General features: G+C 37.1%; 1 protein-coding gene across 1 annotated transcript in view; it reads right to left on the bottom strand.

Moving 5' to 3' along the window:
* Nucleotides 1–19460, bottom strand: part of ccdc88c (coiled-coil domain containing 88C) — a 112899-nt gene that overhangs the window by 17960 nt on the left and 75479 nt on the right. The window contains exons 21-25 of the mRNA XM_051722212.1: nt 5791–5934; nt 4999–5185; nt 1740–1885; nt 1561–1650; nt 1157–1434 (exon numbers count right to left, since the gene is read on the bottom strand). Coding sequence (XP_051578172.1) covers nt 1157–1434; nt 1561–1650; nt 1740–1885; nt 4999–5185; nt 5791–5934 — 845 coding nt within the window. The remainder of the gene's footprint in view (nt 1–1156; nt 1435–1560; nt 1651–1739; nt 1886–4998; nt 5186–5790; nt 5935–19460) is intronic.

A 19460-nucleotide genomic window follows, 5' to 3' on the forward strand; every position in this document is an offset into this window, starting at 1 on the left:
GGTAATGTGAAAGCTGTCATGCGGACCGGGGAGCGCACCGCGGTACCGAACCCGAGACTACCTGTAGGAGGTGGTCTGAGTTCGGTTGCAATGGAACTGTAGCGCGATTCGCGTGAATGGGAAAGCAACTAGGACTCAGGTGCGCACTCGTTCAGGAAGTAACCTGCGCATGCGTTTTAGCCGATGACGACATCATTAGTTTCGACAACACATGAGGATCCACACATTCCTGAAAGTCCCAAAAAAGTAATGACACCAATGACATACAAGTACAATCAACACTATAAATACTGTCTGTCTATCTATCTATACACCTTATAATACTATATATATATAATACTATTATAGGTTATAAATATAGGGTACAATAGGAGATGACAGTGGCAATAACTTCACCTTGGACACGAGCGCGAGCAAGCGTGCAGTGTAAACATAGATGCAAACGAATTCCTTGCAATCAGCTGTCTCCTCAAAAAAACGCCGTTTGCGAGCAGCAGCAAGCCGCCTTCCCCTGGACATCTGACGAGTTACACCAGGAAGCGCACATATATACGCAGTTGTCGTTCACTCTGCTGTGCACAATGGCACCAAAATATAAAAAAACCCAAAAAGTATGATGAGTCGCGTTGTGTTCACCATGCGTGTTTGTGATGACGCAAGATGAACGCAAATGGACCGGGGTTCGATAGAATCAAGTGAGTGTGAAAACGGACCAATTCTGCGAGGGGCACCGGGAACAATCGCACTCAGAATCAGACCGAAGCAAACGTGCCCAGTGTGAAAGCCCCATAAAAGTATTCTAACAAAATGTTTTCAAGTAACTGTATTCTGAATACATGTGCTTGAAAACATAATGGGGGCTAAATACAGTTACTTCATTTTTGTATTCTGAATACATAACGTCATTACATGCATTCCGTTACAGCCCAACCCTAGTAATACAGCCTAATTTTTAAAAAAAAACTGCTATTCATGATGAACAGTGTTGGGGAATAGCTAACTTAAAATAAAAGAATCGGTTACAATAAACAAGTCACTTATTATTTCGAACTGGGAACTCCAATTCATTTCAGTGAGTCGGTTTGTTCGTATGGTTAATGTAAAACTGTTATTTAACTTAATTGATGAGAACTAGCCCTGTGACAGCAGAACTCACCTCGGCCATTTTGGGCAGGTGAGAGTGTGGGAGACTGTATGTGGTTCTCCTCATTGTTCATGGAGTCCAGAGTGAGGCGTGTCTGTCTAGGGGGGAGCAGTGGTGGTGGAGGAGTTGGGGCACTCTCAGGGCTGCCTATGGCTGTAGGGATTTCTGGAAGGGGGATGTCAGGGGCACTCCGGATCCTCTCACGTGGACCATCCACTCGCTCCCGAGAATTTTCTTTCTTAGGCTTGATTAGTTTTGCTATTGCTTTAGCTCCGACCCACTGCCGGCTCCTGTATGATGAACGAAAATGGAAAAACACATGTCAAAACATCAAGGTTGTGGAACAGCCCACAGAAAGAGTAAAGAACTCTGATTTTCAGTGTCTTATTAGAGTCTTATGTTGCAGATGAGCTCACTTTTTAGGAGTCGGGTCATAAAACTTGTATTGGTCCATGATCTTCTCCTCTAATTTCTCCTTCTGTCGTCTCAACGAATTCAGCTTATCACTGCAAGAGGAATCAGTAGCAATGAGGAGGTGGGATCAGCAAGTTTCATCATTAAAATATGATCTTTTTCGCTCTTGCTTGCTGCTCACATGTACTGTTTCTGTTCTTCATGGTAGAGTTCTTTGCTCTCCATGGTTCTCTCCAACAGTGTCTGGTTTTGCTGGCCGAGCATCTGGATCTGACTGAGAAGATGGTGGTTTTCTTCCTCCAAGTTTCCTTTTAGACGGGTTAGCAGCTAAATATAGCGACAAAATTGAGATCACTTACAGCGAGTAACTTTTATGTTTATGTTAAATGGGGAAAAACATGATGATGGAATAATTAAGCTATTTAGAATGGCAACAATATCTATTCTTGTTTGAGACCGTGTAGTTTTAACTGTCTCTGCAGAGGCTGCATGTTTAAAATCCTTTAACCCTTATGCACTGTTTGGTCATTTTTGACCTAAATCGATTTTGTTTCTTCAATAAAACTGGTTTCCTTTATCTGATGGGTACGAGACTTGGTGACTTTTCGTCCATTTCATATCTGAACACACACACACAAAAACCTGTAGTTGATTTGATCATTCTAAGTGGTAGAAATAAAAATCACACTTGTACTGTTCCCAGTCACTAAACACTAAAAATCAGATTTTTTTTTTTTTTTTTTGGCATAATTAATTATATAAAATCTAAAAAACAGCCACAATGCAGAACACACATAGTATGAAGGGGTGAGACTACCAAACACCGAGTGCAAAACACACACACACGCGCACACACACATGTCGGTGCAGCTATCATTATGAGGACTCTCCATAGACATAATGATTTATATACTGTATGAACTATAGATTCTATCCCCTAACCCTAACCCTACCCCTAAACCTAACCCTCACAAAAAACTTTCTGCATTTTTACATTTTCAATAAAACATGGTTTAGTATGATTTTTAAGTGATTTGAATTATGGGGACACTAGAAATGTCCTCATAAACTAAATTTATAGCATAATACCCTTGTAATTACCAGTTTGTAACCTAAAAAAAATGTCCTCGTGAACCACTTAAACCTGCCCACACACACACACACGCACGCACGCACGCACGCACACGCACACACACACACAACACACAACACACAACACACAAAGCCTAACTGGTCAGAATATAAAACAAAACATTTATTTTGAAATTTGACAAAAAATAAAACAATCAGCCACAATGCAGAACACACACACACCAAAATGAATTGGTGAGATCATAACACATCTACAATGCTGAACACGCGCGACACGCACGCGCGACACGCACGCGCGACACACACACACACACACACACACACATTCATTTTGCTACAACCAGGGATAAATAAGGTTATTACTTGATTATTTCAGGTATTTTTTAGTGGAGGTGTGAATCTTCACTGGCCTCACGATTCGATTACAATTCAAAGGGTAACGATTCGATTATAAAACGATTCACGATGCATCTTGTCCTTCAATTTCTTTCTTTTTTCAGTTTCTTCAAAATGTATTTTTTACTCTATTTCTTTCCCTTTCAGCTTTTTATTTAACAGCTGTTTTAAAAAATCAGAATGAGTCACATTACATAAACTGGCCTTTTACATTCCGTATGAGCTGTGAACAAAACATGGAACATCTACAAGATTAAATAAATGGTTCTATATTTTAAAAGAGTATCTCAGTTATTCAGTTTCTTTCTTTAAAACCTTATTTTAAAGTGATGGAGAAAAAAAATATTGGTTCACCATCAAAACACACAGAATACTATTACTTCAACTGATTATATTAATTAATTTATTTTTGTTTAAGCATTGTAAATAATTTAATAGTATTTAATAATTATTTAAAATTAATCTATGCCATGCTATTCATTTTCATTTTTAACCACAACTGGAAGTTGCTGGTCCAGGATGAGAGATATATCTGCTTCTATGAGAGTGCAACTGTCAGCTTCTCTCCTCACCTGCAAAGTTGATAGTAAAGTGGTTTAAATAGTGCAGTTGTTACTTCAGAAATGTATCAAGCGTCTCCTATGCACTGTTCTATCTGTTTGCTCTGCGAGTAGAAGATCGCACGATGGATTTCAAACCTTTATCATCAGGTGTGCGCACTGTCCTGACAAGCGAGTGACCGGCAATAAAGCAAAAGCCAATGAAATGGAGAGCGCGTAAGAGTAGAGAAAGGCATTGAAAAAAAAAAAAGAAGAAGAATTAAATGAAAACGTCACCAAAATCTCCCGAACCGCTGCCTCATCATTATTTTCTTCTGTGTTTTCCCCCGTTGTGTGCAAATCAGTGCAATAATGGGTGCGAGCTCGTCTTTCATGTTGTTTGTTGGCATGTTGTCACGAACAATCGCAAACTCTCCCGTTGCTATGTGCGTGAGTTTGTTAAAGAATTTCGGGATCGAGGTTTCATTCGGGTACAAATGGTCATGTGTTTGATACAGCTGTTCTGCAAACAGTCGTGTTTGCGCACTTGACTTTAGTGTATGCACTTAACTCGCATCTTTGTTTCTACATCTGTCTTTGGCGCGTGCCACTGCTCTACTGTGATTTAAACTGAACTCAGAATCGATTCTGGTTCTTTTGAGAATCGATTCAGAATCGTTTGAGTATGAATCACGATGCATCGCTGAAACGATTTTTTCCCCCACCCCTCATTTTTAGAAGCAGTCTGCACACGCACACGAACACACACACAGATCAAAGGGAAAGTTTACACTCTTTGTAACACCATTTTCATGGTTGACTGTAATAATAATGTGGCATTATTGCAAAAACTGACAAAAATAACCTCAAACCAAACAAAATGCTAAACTTTGCCAAAAGTAGTCTTTGATAATGTTTAAATATATATCAAAATGCAGTACTTGACAAAATCTAGAAACCATCTTCTCTTCAACCAGGGATAAATAAGTAGCTCTCTGCAGCCTCCTAGTGTTTATACTTGGAATTTCATCTGGTTTTCATATAGTTTTATAGTTTTAAAAATGGACATCACAGTTTGATTCTTGAGACTTTCAAACGGTATATGATGTATGAGGATTGGTTCAGTATTTGAGAAAATATTCATAAAAAGTAAATTTTCAATGACAAGTTCAAGGTCACATAGGTAAATAATAAAAAACAAAAATAAGGTCTAAATACCCCAAAACCCACTCAAAATGCACAACTCTAGTCCTCAAAGTTAGAGTTGTTACATTTCTTTCATAGAAATTAAAAAAAGTACACTCTTAATGTTTCCGGTCACTTTTGACCGGGAACAACTGTAATGTGATTCATGAATGAACAAGGCATAAGGGTTAAACAGCCGTTATTTCCGTTCTTTTAAGTCTCTCTCACCTCACAGTGGTTGTCTAGTTTGGTCATGGAGATGTCCAGGCCCTGATGCTGCTCTTTCAGCTGGTCATATCGCGCCTGCCAACGGTTCAGTTCCAGCTGAGATTCGTTCAGAGATGTCTTCAGTTCTTTAGTCTGCAGCTGCAGGCTGTCATACTCCTGTCTCAAATGTGTGTGCGTCTGCGACAGTCTGCAGGTATTAAAACAGAGCCAAAGTTATGGTCAGTCTTTATGATACTTCCATAATTTGCCCTATTTTTAACCCGAGTGTTATTTAAACAATATTAACAATTATAGAAGTATAAAATATGTACTCTGTCAACACAATTTTTATAAAAGCCAGCAGAGATGCACCAACACTGTAATTCATTTTGCCTAATTCCTATAGCTGATAGTCATCTAAATTAGTTTTATTGTTATAATAATAATTGTAGTTAGTTGCCAATAACTGAAATGATGGCTGATCTAATTAATCTATAAGGTTTTGCATGCATATTTCAGGCCCGAAACATTATGACATACAGCAGAAAAGATGGATAACTTTTAGGTACTTTTAAAAGAGTACTGAAGACTATCATTATTTGCTATCGATAGCAAATATTAATATGGCCACTGATATACTGAGCATTCATGACAACCAGAGCTCTGTAATGCTGTCTCTATTTTCTACTACATCCAGCAGAGTGCAGTACATATTCACCATGAAAACTTATCCTCAGCCTGTTGAATGGTTTCAACTGAAATCTTATTAGCTAGGGTGTTTTGCTGCTTAAAAAAAAAAAAAAAGTCTCTAACCTTTCTATCTTTTCCCTTAAACTGCTGTTCTCCCCCAGGATAAGAGTGTTTTTTTGAATTTCTTCTCCCAGTCTCTCCCTCTCTCTGTGCAGAGATGCCTCGACTGCCTCCATAGCCTCCTTCTGCTTCAGGAGAACCATATACCTGCACACAGAAAAAACAGCTATTTCATCCCAACACTCATTCAAAAGTCATACAATCCATGCGTAGAAACAAACAAGCAATTATTGATTAACAGTAATGTAGAGCAGGGTTTCTCAAAGCAGGGGTTCACCAAGGGGGTTTGTGATGGAACTGCAAAAGGGTTTGTGATAAGTGAGGTAGGAATGCCAATGCCAAATTATATGATTTTTAAACTATAATAAAAAAAAAGTAAGATATATTTTAACAATATAAAACCCTACAATTAATGTAATATAATTAATTAAATTATACATTAAATTATTTTAATGTATAACAAATTAGTTTTAATTGACCAATTATTTAAATAAAATATTTAAATAAATTACTTTTTAAATAATAATTTAACAAGATAGGTGTAATAGAAATGCCAATGCCAAATAAATGATATATCTTTAAATTATAAAATATAATAAATTAGAGGAAAAAAATAATCATCTAACACATTTAATATATGTAACATCATTAATTAAAATAAAAATGTAAATTTATAAACAAATTAATTTAAATAATAAATGAATGAGATAAGTGTGATAGGAATAGGAATGCCAATGCCAAATTATATGATGTATTTTTAAATTATAATAAATAATAAATAAAATATACTTTAACAATATAATACAATTAAATGTAACATCATTAATTAAATTATAAATTTGAATTGTTAATGACAAATTCATTTTAATTAATGATCAATTATTTATTTAATTTACATTTTAATAATGAACTAATTTATTTATTTTTAAATAATACATTAACTATATAGGTGTGATAGTCCAATGCCAAATAAGTTATATATCTTCAAATTATAAAATGTAATAAATTGGATAATATATTTTTAATAATATCATACAATTAATATAAGTAATATCATTAAATTATACATCTGAATTATAAATGTTAATTTATAAACAAATTAATTTAGATAAATTAATGAGATAAATGTGATAGGAATGCCAATGCCAAATTATATGATGTATTTTTAAATTATAATAAATAAAATATATTTTAACAATATAATACAATACAATTAATGTAGCACCATTAATTATACATTTAAATTATGTTAATGTATCTAAAATTATTTTAATTATCAATTATTATAATTGATTTAAATTATAAACATTATTAATAAATTAATTACTTTTAAATAAAAAATTAACGAGGTGTGATAGGAATGCCATTGCCAAATTAAATGATATATCTTTAAATTATCAAATGTAATAAAGCAGATAAATAAAATAGTTTAATAATATAATACAATTAATATAAGTAACATCATTAATAAAATTAACTATAAATGTTAATTTATAAACAAATTAATTTAAATAATAAATTAATCAGATATGTTCCGGTGGCTGCCGGCATGCTGCACGAGTCTGTGTTTGTAGCTTGCTAGCCTGCTTAGCATTGCTTATTCTTTTTATAAGTTCATCATTTTATCCTTTGCCATTTTACCGCGTGCTTCGTTTTTTCCGCTTTTCTACTGTTTCAACTGTATTTTACAGCACGCACCCGTTCTCTCTCTTTTTCCTTTCTTTTTTTTCTCCGCTTGTCTACATCTCGCATCTCGACTTGTGGATTTGTTTTCTCCACTGTGTTTTACATGGATTATTGCATCAATCTCAAACCTCTGCTGATCAGGAACCCCATCAAACCACATCGACCACAAACCCTCGCCGCTCAAGAACAACCATTACAACAACAACAAACAATTGCAGTAAGTCATGGCATCCGCTCATGTTATTTCTTCCTGCATTGCATGCCACATGTTAACTATAGCTTCTTCCATCAGCAGTGAGGGATTTGCATGTGATAAATGAATTAGTCAGGTTGACAGAGAAGGTTAATAAGTTAGGGACACGCATCCAAATGCTAGTGGAGGTCAGTGAGAAAAAGAAGTCAGATGAGGGTAGAACAGCGAGCAACACACACACTTTGGTTCCAGCTGTAGAGCCCCTGCAGCAGGGCGTTTGGGTGACGTCTCGGTGGCATACTCGCTCAGCAAAGCGACAACACTCTCCCATTCCTGTTAGGGTTTCCAATCGATTCTCCCCACTCAGTGATGCACCCACTGAGAATCATTTTGAAAGAGCCTTGGTCATAGGTGATTCTATTGTAAGGAACATGGAAATAGAGACTCCAGCCACTATTGTTAAATGCATTTCTGGGGCTTGAGCATCTGACATCAGATCATATTTACTAGTGCTGGTTATGCTAAATGTAGATTTTCTAAAATTGTTATTCATGTTGGCACTAACGATGTCTGGCTTCGCCAGTCGGAGATCACTAAAGATAATGTTAAAGAGGTGTGTAAACTTGCAAAACTATTTTAGACACTGTAATATGCTCTGGCCCCCTCTCTGCTCATCGTTGTGACGAGGTTTATAGTAGATCAGTGTCACTGAATGGCTGGATGTCTGAGTGGTGTCCGGAGAATAGCATAGGATTTAAAGACAATTGGAAGAGTTTTTGGGTTAGACTTGACCTGCTAAAGAGAGACAGACTCCATACTTCCAAAGAAGGTGCTGCTCTCCTCTCTAGTCTTAACAGTGATAGTATTTGACTAACTGGGGCCCAGGTCAGGAAGCAGACAAACTGGTTAATGCAAACATCTGCTAGCTGCCTTGAGACGTTACTAGAGGTGGGTAGAGTAGCCCAAAACTGTTCTCAAGTAAAAGTACAATTACTTTAAAAAAATAATTACTCAAGTAGAAGTAAAAGTAGTAACATAAATAATTATTTGAGTAAGAGTAAGAAAGTATCCAATTAAAAGAGTACTCAAGTAGTAACTCGTTACTTTCACAAATGACATAATAGACGTTAACTCCCCTATATTCCATTACATAATACACACTTAACATGTATTACAAAATTATTACTATTATTATTATTATTATTATTATTAATGGAAATTCTGTCATCATTCACCATCATGTTGTTCCAAACCCATATGACTTTCTTTCATAGAACACGAAGTAGATATTAGACAGAATGTTTGCCTGAGTCACTATTTACTTTCAGTAAAAAAAAAAAAATTCTCCATATTTTGAAAGTGAATGGTGACCGAGACTGTCAGTCCCTAACATTCTGTCCAACATATTTTGTGTTCCACATAATGCAAAGCATCACACTGGTTTGGAACAGAATGAGGGTAGGGAAATTATAACAGAATATTAAATTATGGCTGAGCTATCACTTTAAAGGGATAGTTCACCCAAAAATGAAAATTCTTTCATCATTTACTCACCCTCATGCCATCCCAGAAGTGCATGACTTCCTTCTGCAGAACACAATTTAAGATTTTTAGAAGAATATTTTAGCTATGTTGGCCAAAATTTTGTTGCTCCAAAAAGCACATAAAGACAGCATAGAAGTAATCCATAAGACTCCAGTAGTTAAATCCATATCTTCTGAAGTGATATGATAGGTGTGGGTGAGAAACAGATCAATATTTGTCATTTTTTGCTAGACAGCAGGGGCAATATGCAGAGAATGTGAATCACCAAAAACACATGAAGAAGAATGTGAAGGTGATCTGTTTCTCATCCACACCTTTCACCTTGCTTCTGAAGATATTGATTTAACCACTGGAGTCTTATGGATTACTTTTATGATGATTTTGTTTAGCTTTAAAATGTTGCCACCTGTTCACTTGCATTGTATGGACCTACAGAGCTGAGAAATTATTCTAAAAATCTTCATTTGATTTCAGCAGATGAAAAAAAGTCATACACATCTGGGGTGGCATGAGGATGAGTAAATAATAAGAATTTAAATTTTTGGGTGAACTATCCCTTTAAGGAATCTTGTCAGATCTGGATGAATTTGTCAATAAGAAGAGAGGTTTGGAAACATTTCTAGTAATTATTATGGTGAAAACTTGAAAATGTCACACAGGGACATTATATATAATGCTGAAATATAAACCAAAGCAAGATCATGCTTTATTAATGCCTTCATTTGCTTTTTCATAGCTTTTAAAGTCCTGCGCGGATTCTTATTTCAGTGTAGTTACAGTTTTCAGAGTCGAAAGAATTTAGATAATTAGTTCTGTACAGCGTTACCGCCGCTCTCTAAATGCAGAGTACACAGCCTAGTGCGTAGGGCACCAACCCCAGTCGTGGAACACTCGCTGTGTCTGAAACCGCCCCCTATCCACTATATAGAGTGTCCGCCATTTTGTAGGAGTGTCTGAATTCTGAGTGAGCCACTCTTTCCCTACTTTTGTTCACTCATTATTACCCACAATGCACTCTAATTTCAAGTGTACATTTGATGTACACTCGTCGACGGTTAATTGCCCACAATCCACCACAGGTAAGATGTACGAGCTGGGAGTTTACTGCTTCTTTCACTCCTGCAGTGTTTTCGTTCATGCTGAATGTATTAAATTACTTTTTGACAAATCATTACTTGATTAAAATAACATAATAACATATAGAGAGATAAAACATACAGATACATTTTAAAATGTACTCTTTATTTGATCAAATGTGTTTACTCTTTATATTAACACACAGTATATATTAAAAATGACAAACAAAATGAATATTTATTGTATTAATATATTATTTAATATGAATAACAAGTAAGGCCCAAGCATTGTAAAAGTTTATATGTGATGTTTCTGCGACAGCCCCAGAGATCCGACGCTTTGTGTATATGTCAGCATCTGAATTCACTCATTTCGTTCACTCACTGCTGAGATATAGTGCACTAACTGCCATTCACTATATAGGAAATAGTGAACGATTTCGGACACTGCCACTCTCTTCGCCATACGATCGCCTCGCACCCGCACATCTCTCACGCACGTGCCCCGAGCACCTCGCGCAGAAATGCTGTCTGTTCGCGCTCCAGTTGTCAATCATGCGAACAGCAGAGCCAAGGCATTTACTCTTAACTTGGATGTTTACATGGATTTATAGTTAATCTGCCTGAAGTAGCTGAGATAGTTCCCAGTACCCCCGCGAGGGCGTGGGATAAATTCATAAATACTGCTCATTACATGCGGGACAAGGAAACAAAGCGCACTGATATATTGCTGCACTGATTTAACAATGTACACTTAAAAACTGATGTCATAAGAGCCCAGTTACAAAATCACCCTGAAAATTACCAACACATTCACACAGAAAAGCCCATGTTAGGATTAGAGCCAAAACTTACCTCAGCATGCTGCCTTAAATTGAAGCTGTGATTTTAATCTCGAAATATCAGCTTGTCTTGGTGTTAAATGAAGGCAGTGCATGACGAAACTATTCTTTATTTCACAGTGTGGACCGAAGAAAGTGTTTCACTTTGAAGAGTTTGATGCTGCAGCACTAATGACTTGAGTGACAGTCTTTGACACCGGCTCAGCGTGCGTAGCTGTGTGAACTTCCGCTCTCGTAAAAGTCCCATTTAATAATATCTCAATAAATTACACATTAATTAAAATTAAACCCAGTAATATAACGACAGGAACGCCGGCCATTGTAAAGAAGTAAAAAAATTTCATTAGAAATTTACTTGAGTGAGAGTAAGCACCACCCATTTTTAAACCTACTCTAAAAGTAATTTTTTTCCAAAAAGTTACTCAAGTAAATGTAACAGAGTAAATGTAGTGCGTTACTACCCACCACTGGACGTCACACAGGTCACATAAACTACAACACAGAGACTGTATCACCTAGATATCATATAGAGATGTGTCTGTTCCCCAAACTACCAAACACAAACCCCTCATTAAATAATTTAGAAAAGATTTTATTAAGGTCAAACTTGAAAACAAAACTAAAAAATTGAAGATAAACATCATATAAAAGGTAGGGCTACTAAACATTAGATCTCTTTCAACCAAAGCAGTAATTGAAAATTTAATTATTACAGATCACTGTTTGGATGCACACTGCTTGACTGAAACCTGGCTTAAACCGGATGAATATATTAGTTTAAATGAATTTACTCCCCCAGGTTATTGTTATAAACATGAGCCTCATCTGAAGGGTCGAGGAGGAGGTGTTGCTACAATTTACAGTGAAGTTATTGGTGTTACTCAGAGGACAGGATACAAGTTTTAGTCTTTTGAACTAATAATGCTTAATGTGACACCATCAGAAATAAAAACATTTCTGTCATCTTTTGCCCTTGCTATAGTATATAGATCACCTGGGCCATACTCGGATTTCCTTGGTGAATTTGCTAATTTTCTATCAGATCTTGTAGCTACTGTAGATAGAGCTTTAACTGTTGGTGAAGTCAACATTCACATAGATACCAAAAATGACACATTGGGATTAGCATTTATTGACATTCTCAACTCTCTTGGAGTCAGACAAAATGTGACAGGACCAACTCATCGCCATAATTATATGCTAGATTTAATTCTGTCATATGAAGTTGATGTTGATACTATATAAATTCTACTGCAGAGCGCTGACATTTCAGATCATTACCTCATCTCTTGTTTGCTGCGATCTGCTAATATCACTCAATCTACACCACGCTATCGTTAAGGTAGAACTACTCTTTCGACCACTAAAGATAGCTTCACTAACAATCTTCAAGAATTGTCTCATACTCTGTAAGCCAAAAAGTCTAGAAGAACTTGATGTAATAAAAGAAAATATAAATACAGCCTTCTCTAGCACTCTTGATAGTGTCGCCCTCTTTCGATTAAAGAAAATTTAAGAAAAAAGCCTGCACCATGGTTCAATGATCACACTCATGCTCTCAAGAGAGCAGCTCGGAAAATGGAGCGCAAGTGGAAGAATACAAAATTAGAGGTATTTCACAGTGCATGGAAGGATAGTGTCTGTAGCTACAGACAGGCACTAAAAGCTGCCAGGTCAGCATATCACAACAAATTCACAGAAAATAACCACAACAATCCTAGGTGTTTATTCAGTACTGTGGCTAAATTGGTAAAGAATAAAGCCTCAACTGAACCAGATATTCCGTCGCAGCACAATAGTAATGACTTCATGAATTTCTTTACTGATAAAATATAAATAATCAGAAATAAAATTGGAATTATGCAATCAACTGTCACTGCACCTAAGAAAACAATCTCATAAATTTCCTCACGAGCAACTTCAATCCTTCGCTGTCATGAAGAGTTAACAAAACATAAAAAAAATCAAAAGCTACAACATGCATGTTAGATTCAATACCAACTAAGCTCTTAAAAGAGGTATTCCCTGTAATCTCAGAACCTCTTCTTAATATTATTAAATCCTCGCTATCCTTAGGACATGTAACGCAAGAAACTTTAAAATGTCAGTTATCAAACCACTTATTAAGAAGCCACAGCTTGAACCTGGAGAATAGGCTAATTATAGACCTATTTCAAATCTCCTATTTATGTCGAAAATACTAGAAAAGGTAGTGTCATCCCAATTATGTTAATTTATTCAGAGAAATGGTACATATGAAAAATTTCAGTCAGGATTTCGGCCCATCACTGTACAGAGACTGCACATATCAGAGTTACAAATGACTTTTGCTCTTATCATCTGATCGCAGCTGCATTTCTCTTCTAGTGCTTTTAGATCTTAGTGTTGCCTTCGACACGATAGATCACGACATTCTCTTGAATAGGCTGGAGAATTATGTTGGCATTAGTGGTGTTGGGCCTCATGTGCTCAGATAGGAGATAAAGGCAGGCCTAAACACAGTCATAAAGCCTCATAACACAAAATGGCGCCAAAATCAAACAAAGGGAGTCCAAACAGACTACAGATCCCATCAAGCCTTGCTCACTTCACACCTATGTGTGAAATTCTGATGGATCGAACTCTCAACTCCTATTGGATGAAACGCATGACAGAACACGTCCCTCAACCATGATGTCATCGAGAGTATAAAACCCCAAAGATTCCTCCTAAGCTTGCTTTCAGCGACAGTATTTGATGCGTCTAGTTGCAGCTCTGCTGCTCCCAGGTGTAGCCTCGCTGCCCAAGAAAGTAACGTACATACCTGAACTTTGGCCATACAATCGCCATCTCGCTGGACAAGCCAAGATTCTCCGTGTTCCACTGAGCACGCTAACGGATCCGAAGGAGACCGCCGAGCAATCCGTGTCTCACCCTTTTGCCTGCGGAAGTGAAGAAAGAAGATTTCTCTTCCTTCTTCAACCGAGTCGACTTCGCTGATATCTCTGCCAACCCGCTGAGAATCAGAAATCCATACCACCCGCCGACAGAGTGACAAAACAGCCTCCCGTCATCACCTGAGCTGTAACTCACTGTTACCACGAATGAATGTCGTCACACACACACACACACACACACACACACACACAGACCTACCCTCCTCTCATGTATTATAGGCTTATCTGTTACCATGTTACTGTTTAGTTTGATGTTGGAAGTTTATCGACTGCATTGTATTGATTATTAATTGATATTACTGCATCAATAAACTTTGTTATACTTTAAAGATAAGTGTTTTGGTATTGCTCTGCGTGCACCTGCGCCAAGGGCTGGCAGGGGATGTCAGTGCTTGATTCAAGCCTTCATTGTTTACCTTTCACAAAAGGAGGTAGATCCTTTTTCTATTTGGCTCCTAAACTATGGAATAGTCTCCCTAACACTGTTTGGGATGCAGACACATTCACTCAGTTTAAGTCTAGACTAAAGACTCATCTATTTAGCCAGGTATACACCTAATTTATCTCACAATCAAGCTGCTTTAGTTATGTCTGCCGGAACCTGAAATATTTCTCAGAAACATTTCTCATAATCTTTAACTCTGCAATAAATGGAATGGCATCTACACTAATATTATTCTATTTTTTTCCCTGTCTCAACCCCGGGATTCATTTCCTGAGGTTACCAGAGCCGGCCAGATCCAGCTCCATTCCTGCTTGGTGTCAGACTCCACTGCTTCGTGTCACTGAGTGATGACGATAAACTACAGCCGGTGCTAGGCAGACATCACTTCTGCCATTTACGATGGACTTCAGGAGGATGAACTGATGTCAACTCTAAATGTAAGACACTGGATACTTCATATGCCACTGCCTGAAACTTGGACTTAGGATGGACCCCACCAAACCTCATCGAAATGACCTGCCGGTTGAACAGCGATGCACCTCATTGATCTCTGCCTGAATCACCTTTGTCTATTGATGGATTACACTCTTGAAATGGAATACATAGACTATCAATTAATTGCAACAAAAGCCTTCATTAGCCAGCTAACAAAAGGACATCTATGTGAACAACTGCAGTTAATCCAGGATGGACTTCAAAGTCATTAGTCATTAATCTTACAGTTCTTACAAAATCTTTGTTTAAACACTGGACCTTAGCGCTTACTTAGTTTACAAATTTTAAACCATGACTTGCACTGCACACAAATAACTAATATTGGCATTATATTCATGCTGTTTAGCCATAGGGAAACAGGCGCCCACAGTGAGCCTGGTTTCCCCCAAGGTTATTTTTCTCCATTAACCAACATCTTATGGAGTTTTGTGTTCCTTGCCACAGACGCCTTTGGCTTGCTCACTGGAGTTCTAAATATAATTATTTAATGATTTATTTTTATACAAAAATTACAATCATATTTAATTAAATTACACAGTTATGACTAAGACTTTATAGATATTACAGTTTCATTGTCTGTTAAAGCATGATTTTCCGTAAAGCTGCTTTGAAACGATGTGTGTTGTGAAAAGCGCTATACAAATAAAAATTACTTGAGATAGGTGTGATGGGAATGCCAATGCTAAATTAAAATGATAAAATGTAATAAATTACATTATATATATATATTATATTAAAACAGTATAATTAATATAAGTAATATCATTTAAAAAAATTATACATTTGAACTATAAACTAGAAGTCGACCGATATATTGGTTTTGCCGATTAATCGGCACCGATAACAGATTTCTGTAACTACGTATTGGATATCGGCAAAAATCCACACCGATAGCTTTTCCTGTTGCGTCCAGTGCTGGAGTGGCTGGGAAGGGTCCGCTGTCATTATACAGTATGAGAGTGGCCTCTCAGTATAGATGCGATATAAAAACTATTACTTCACTGATGCCTTGTGGTGTTTGTTTTGACACGTGAGACTACACTCTGCATGGAGTGGAACACTTCAGATGCAGATTTAAAACAACGAAAATGTATACAGTACACTGCAGTACATGTTGTCATATCATTATAAAGTAATTAATTTGTTGACTAGATGCTGCATTAATAGAGAACAGCAGTATGTTTGCCAACAAGGCTGAGAGGACACTAACATTAAAGCTAACCTCAAGCGGTTAGAACAATGTGATAAATATACACGCAAGTCCTACCCAAATGTATAAATGTCAAGATTGTTACCATCTATTAGCATTAGTTTATATTCAGCTGGTCACGTTTATGCATTCGTTAGCCAGCTAAGTTGCATATTTAAAGCTATTTGACGTGAGAAATTTAATATGTTCATGCAGCCGAGAGAAACGTATAAACAAATCAGAAACGCATCTGATTTAAATTAATTTTTTTTATCCTCACTGTAAAACGATGACTTCAGATCGATCGCATTCTTGCGCTAAAAAAAGGCTAGACACGGCGCAACAAATACAGTTTAACAGAAAGCAGGTGTCTCAATATGCTTTTAAAGTTCTTTTTAATTAGACACATCATCTAAAAAACAGCGCTCCTGCACGAGATGCTGAATAAACAAAATCAAAGGGAAACAAAGACATTCGTCTAGCGCTCGTTTATATAGAAAAACAAATGGATGGTTGCAAAAGTGTTCGGTGTGAACAGCCCCTTACAGTTGGTGGAGGTCTTTGGCCATTGCGTCTTGCTCTCTTATAAGCATTTATCAGATTAAGCAATGAGTTGTTTAAATGCTTTGTCTGGAAAAATGTTCAACTTGGAAATGTGTGTCTCGAGATCCTCACGCTCCATTCCAGTCTGTTGTGTTCTGTCTGTTTGAACAGCACGTTCAAAACAATAAGTTCAAATCTCTGAAAAATTTGTTTCTTGTTCACACCAGATTTGAATTTCTTATTCGTTTAAGCAAATTGCACGTGTTTTGGCATATGAGTGCAAGAGTAAGTACAACTGTCTACAATTTGCACGATAACTAAATGCACGTGGCTTGCTTATCAAAACTGATTAATTTGATTCTCAGTGAAATTGTCATACGCTTCACAATCAAAATTGTTTCTCCCATTTTCTCCCCAATTCGGAATGCCCAATTCCCAATGCGCTCTAAGTCCTCGAGGTGGCGTAGTGACGCCTCAATCCGGGTGGTGGAGGACAAATCTCAGTTGCCTCCGCATCTGAGACCGTCAATCCACGCATCTTATCACGTGGCTTGTTGAGCGTGTTACCGCGGAGACATAATGAGTGTGGAGGCCCACGCTATTCTCTGTGGCATCCACGCACAACTCACCACGCACCCCACCAAGAGCGAGAACCACATTATAGGGACCACGAGGAGGTTACCCCATGTGACTCAACTCTCCCTAGCAACCGGGCCAATTTGGTTGCTTAGGAGACCTGGCTGGAGTCACTCAGCACGCCCTGGATTCGAACTCACAACTCCAGGGGTGGTGGTCAGCGTCAATACTCGCTGAGCTACCCAGGCCCCCACTCTTCACAATTTCTAAACATTCTTTCATCATGTGAGCCATCACATGAAAAATGATCCATTCAGTTATCAAAATCTGTCAGACAAACATGTATATTCCATAAATATCTATGACATGGAATGTTTGTGATGTCTACTAAATCTCTAGCCAGATCAACAAGAGCGACAGGATGTCCACCAAGAAGATGGGAACTTGTAGTATTACGTACTGTGAGGTGGTACAATTTATTGTTTTTTTTTACAGAACTACCGCAGGTTTTTTCATTGTTCTTTTTTTTTTTTTTTTTTTTTTTTTTTGCATGTATGTTATTTTGTGGCAATTTTCTGATCACTATATATGACTTTACATGTAAGAAACGTGTAAAAAAATTTTTTTACTGTATACATACAAATGTGCATAACCTTTTTCTGTGTAATTCAGTATTGTACAGTATTGACTTTTCCCAGTAAACTTGTACCTACTGTTGAAATCGTTATCTAAAAAGCTCAGTGTGATACACAACAGCATTCAGCTAGACAAAACTGACATTCTTATATAGTACAGTAAGCAGTCAGTGTCAACAAAAATGTACAACAAAAATGAAATTTATATATAACAAACATTTCCAAGGTTGACTGCCATGGTGAAAAAACATCTAAACATTTTGACCAGTACAGCTCACACGATGACAAAAAAAAAAAACTTTTCATTTTGGTGGCATTGGCCAATTTACTGACACAATAACTAGGTTTTGAAGCATGAATTAAATGTTTTGGGCAAGTTACTACATTTGCAGACATGCATTAGAGTTGTGATGTCCTATAAAACAGTTGTGACAATTGCACTTACAGGTTTGAGAATGTCAAGACTGTTTAAAAAAATGAGCCAAAGCGACTGCATAGAAAAACTGTAATAAATAAAGTAATTAGGAAATGGGAGTATGTGTGACATGTGGAGTGTAGGACATGAACGCTGAAGCCGGTTAACATTATAGCCGATTGGGCCCGTGACAACCATCTGGTGACACCCTCAGCTGAGGCCCTGAGAGACACACTACTGCATTATTTATGAGAGAGAGAATTAAGAGGCAAAACCGTGTTTTTCCTCTCTTTAACAAAAGAGACAACTTTCCACATTGCACCATGGAAAAATTAGTGTGACAGGCACACGTGAGGGGATTAGTGTGCATTAAAGTGGAGTTGTGTGTGTGTGTGTGTGCACCCAATCATGTTTGGGGATAAAAATAAGGGCAGTCATTTTCCTCTGTGACCCACCTCTAAAAACCACTCCCTTTCCCAGAGGTGCCATTTCATTAGTATCACTGAAACCCCAACATTCAAACATATATACAGTACTACAAGAAAACAGGATCAGGCCTTAATGCCAAGGAACATGTTATTCATTACTAAACATTTGGGTATAATCATGATAAAACTCTACCTTGAATAATTGGAACTAAAACAGAATAATCTTTTTATAGAGAAGAGTTTTTACTAGCCCTAAACCCTGACTGCTACTTGCTATTAAGGGTCATCCTTGTGCCTCTGTCACTGTCAACAGTCTTAATGGTGTGGAGTCATTGTGGCATCTCCACACAGACCAGACACAGCTCATTACTCTATTGTTACACACACTCTTAACACACAGACAAAGAGAAGACAGAAAGATGCATTGGCTGCCATCTATAGTATGTCAATAAGTCAACAAAGGTCACCCACTCTGTTCTATGGCTGATTGTGTGTTGGGTTCAACAACAATGTAGTATACAAAAGATTTCTTGCTACATACTGCACATAATATTATTTTAGTAGACAGTACACAGTATGTACTGCAATATATACTTAATAACAATATGCTAGTATTTTATTTTGCATGTGGCCGTTTTGTTATGTTGTACAGTTGGATGGCAAATGAAT

This window comes from Myxocyprinus asiaticus, chromosome 17 (assembly GCF_019703515.2).
Source record: "Myxocyprinus asiaticus isolate MX2 ecotype Aquarium Trade chromosome 17, UBuf_Myxa_2, whole genome shotgun sequence".
Taxonomy (NCBI): Eukaryota; Metazoa; Chordata; class Actinopteri; order Cypriniformes; family Catostomidae; genus Myxocyprinus; species Myxocyprinus asiaticus.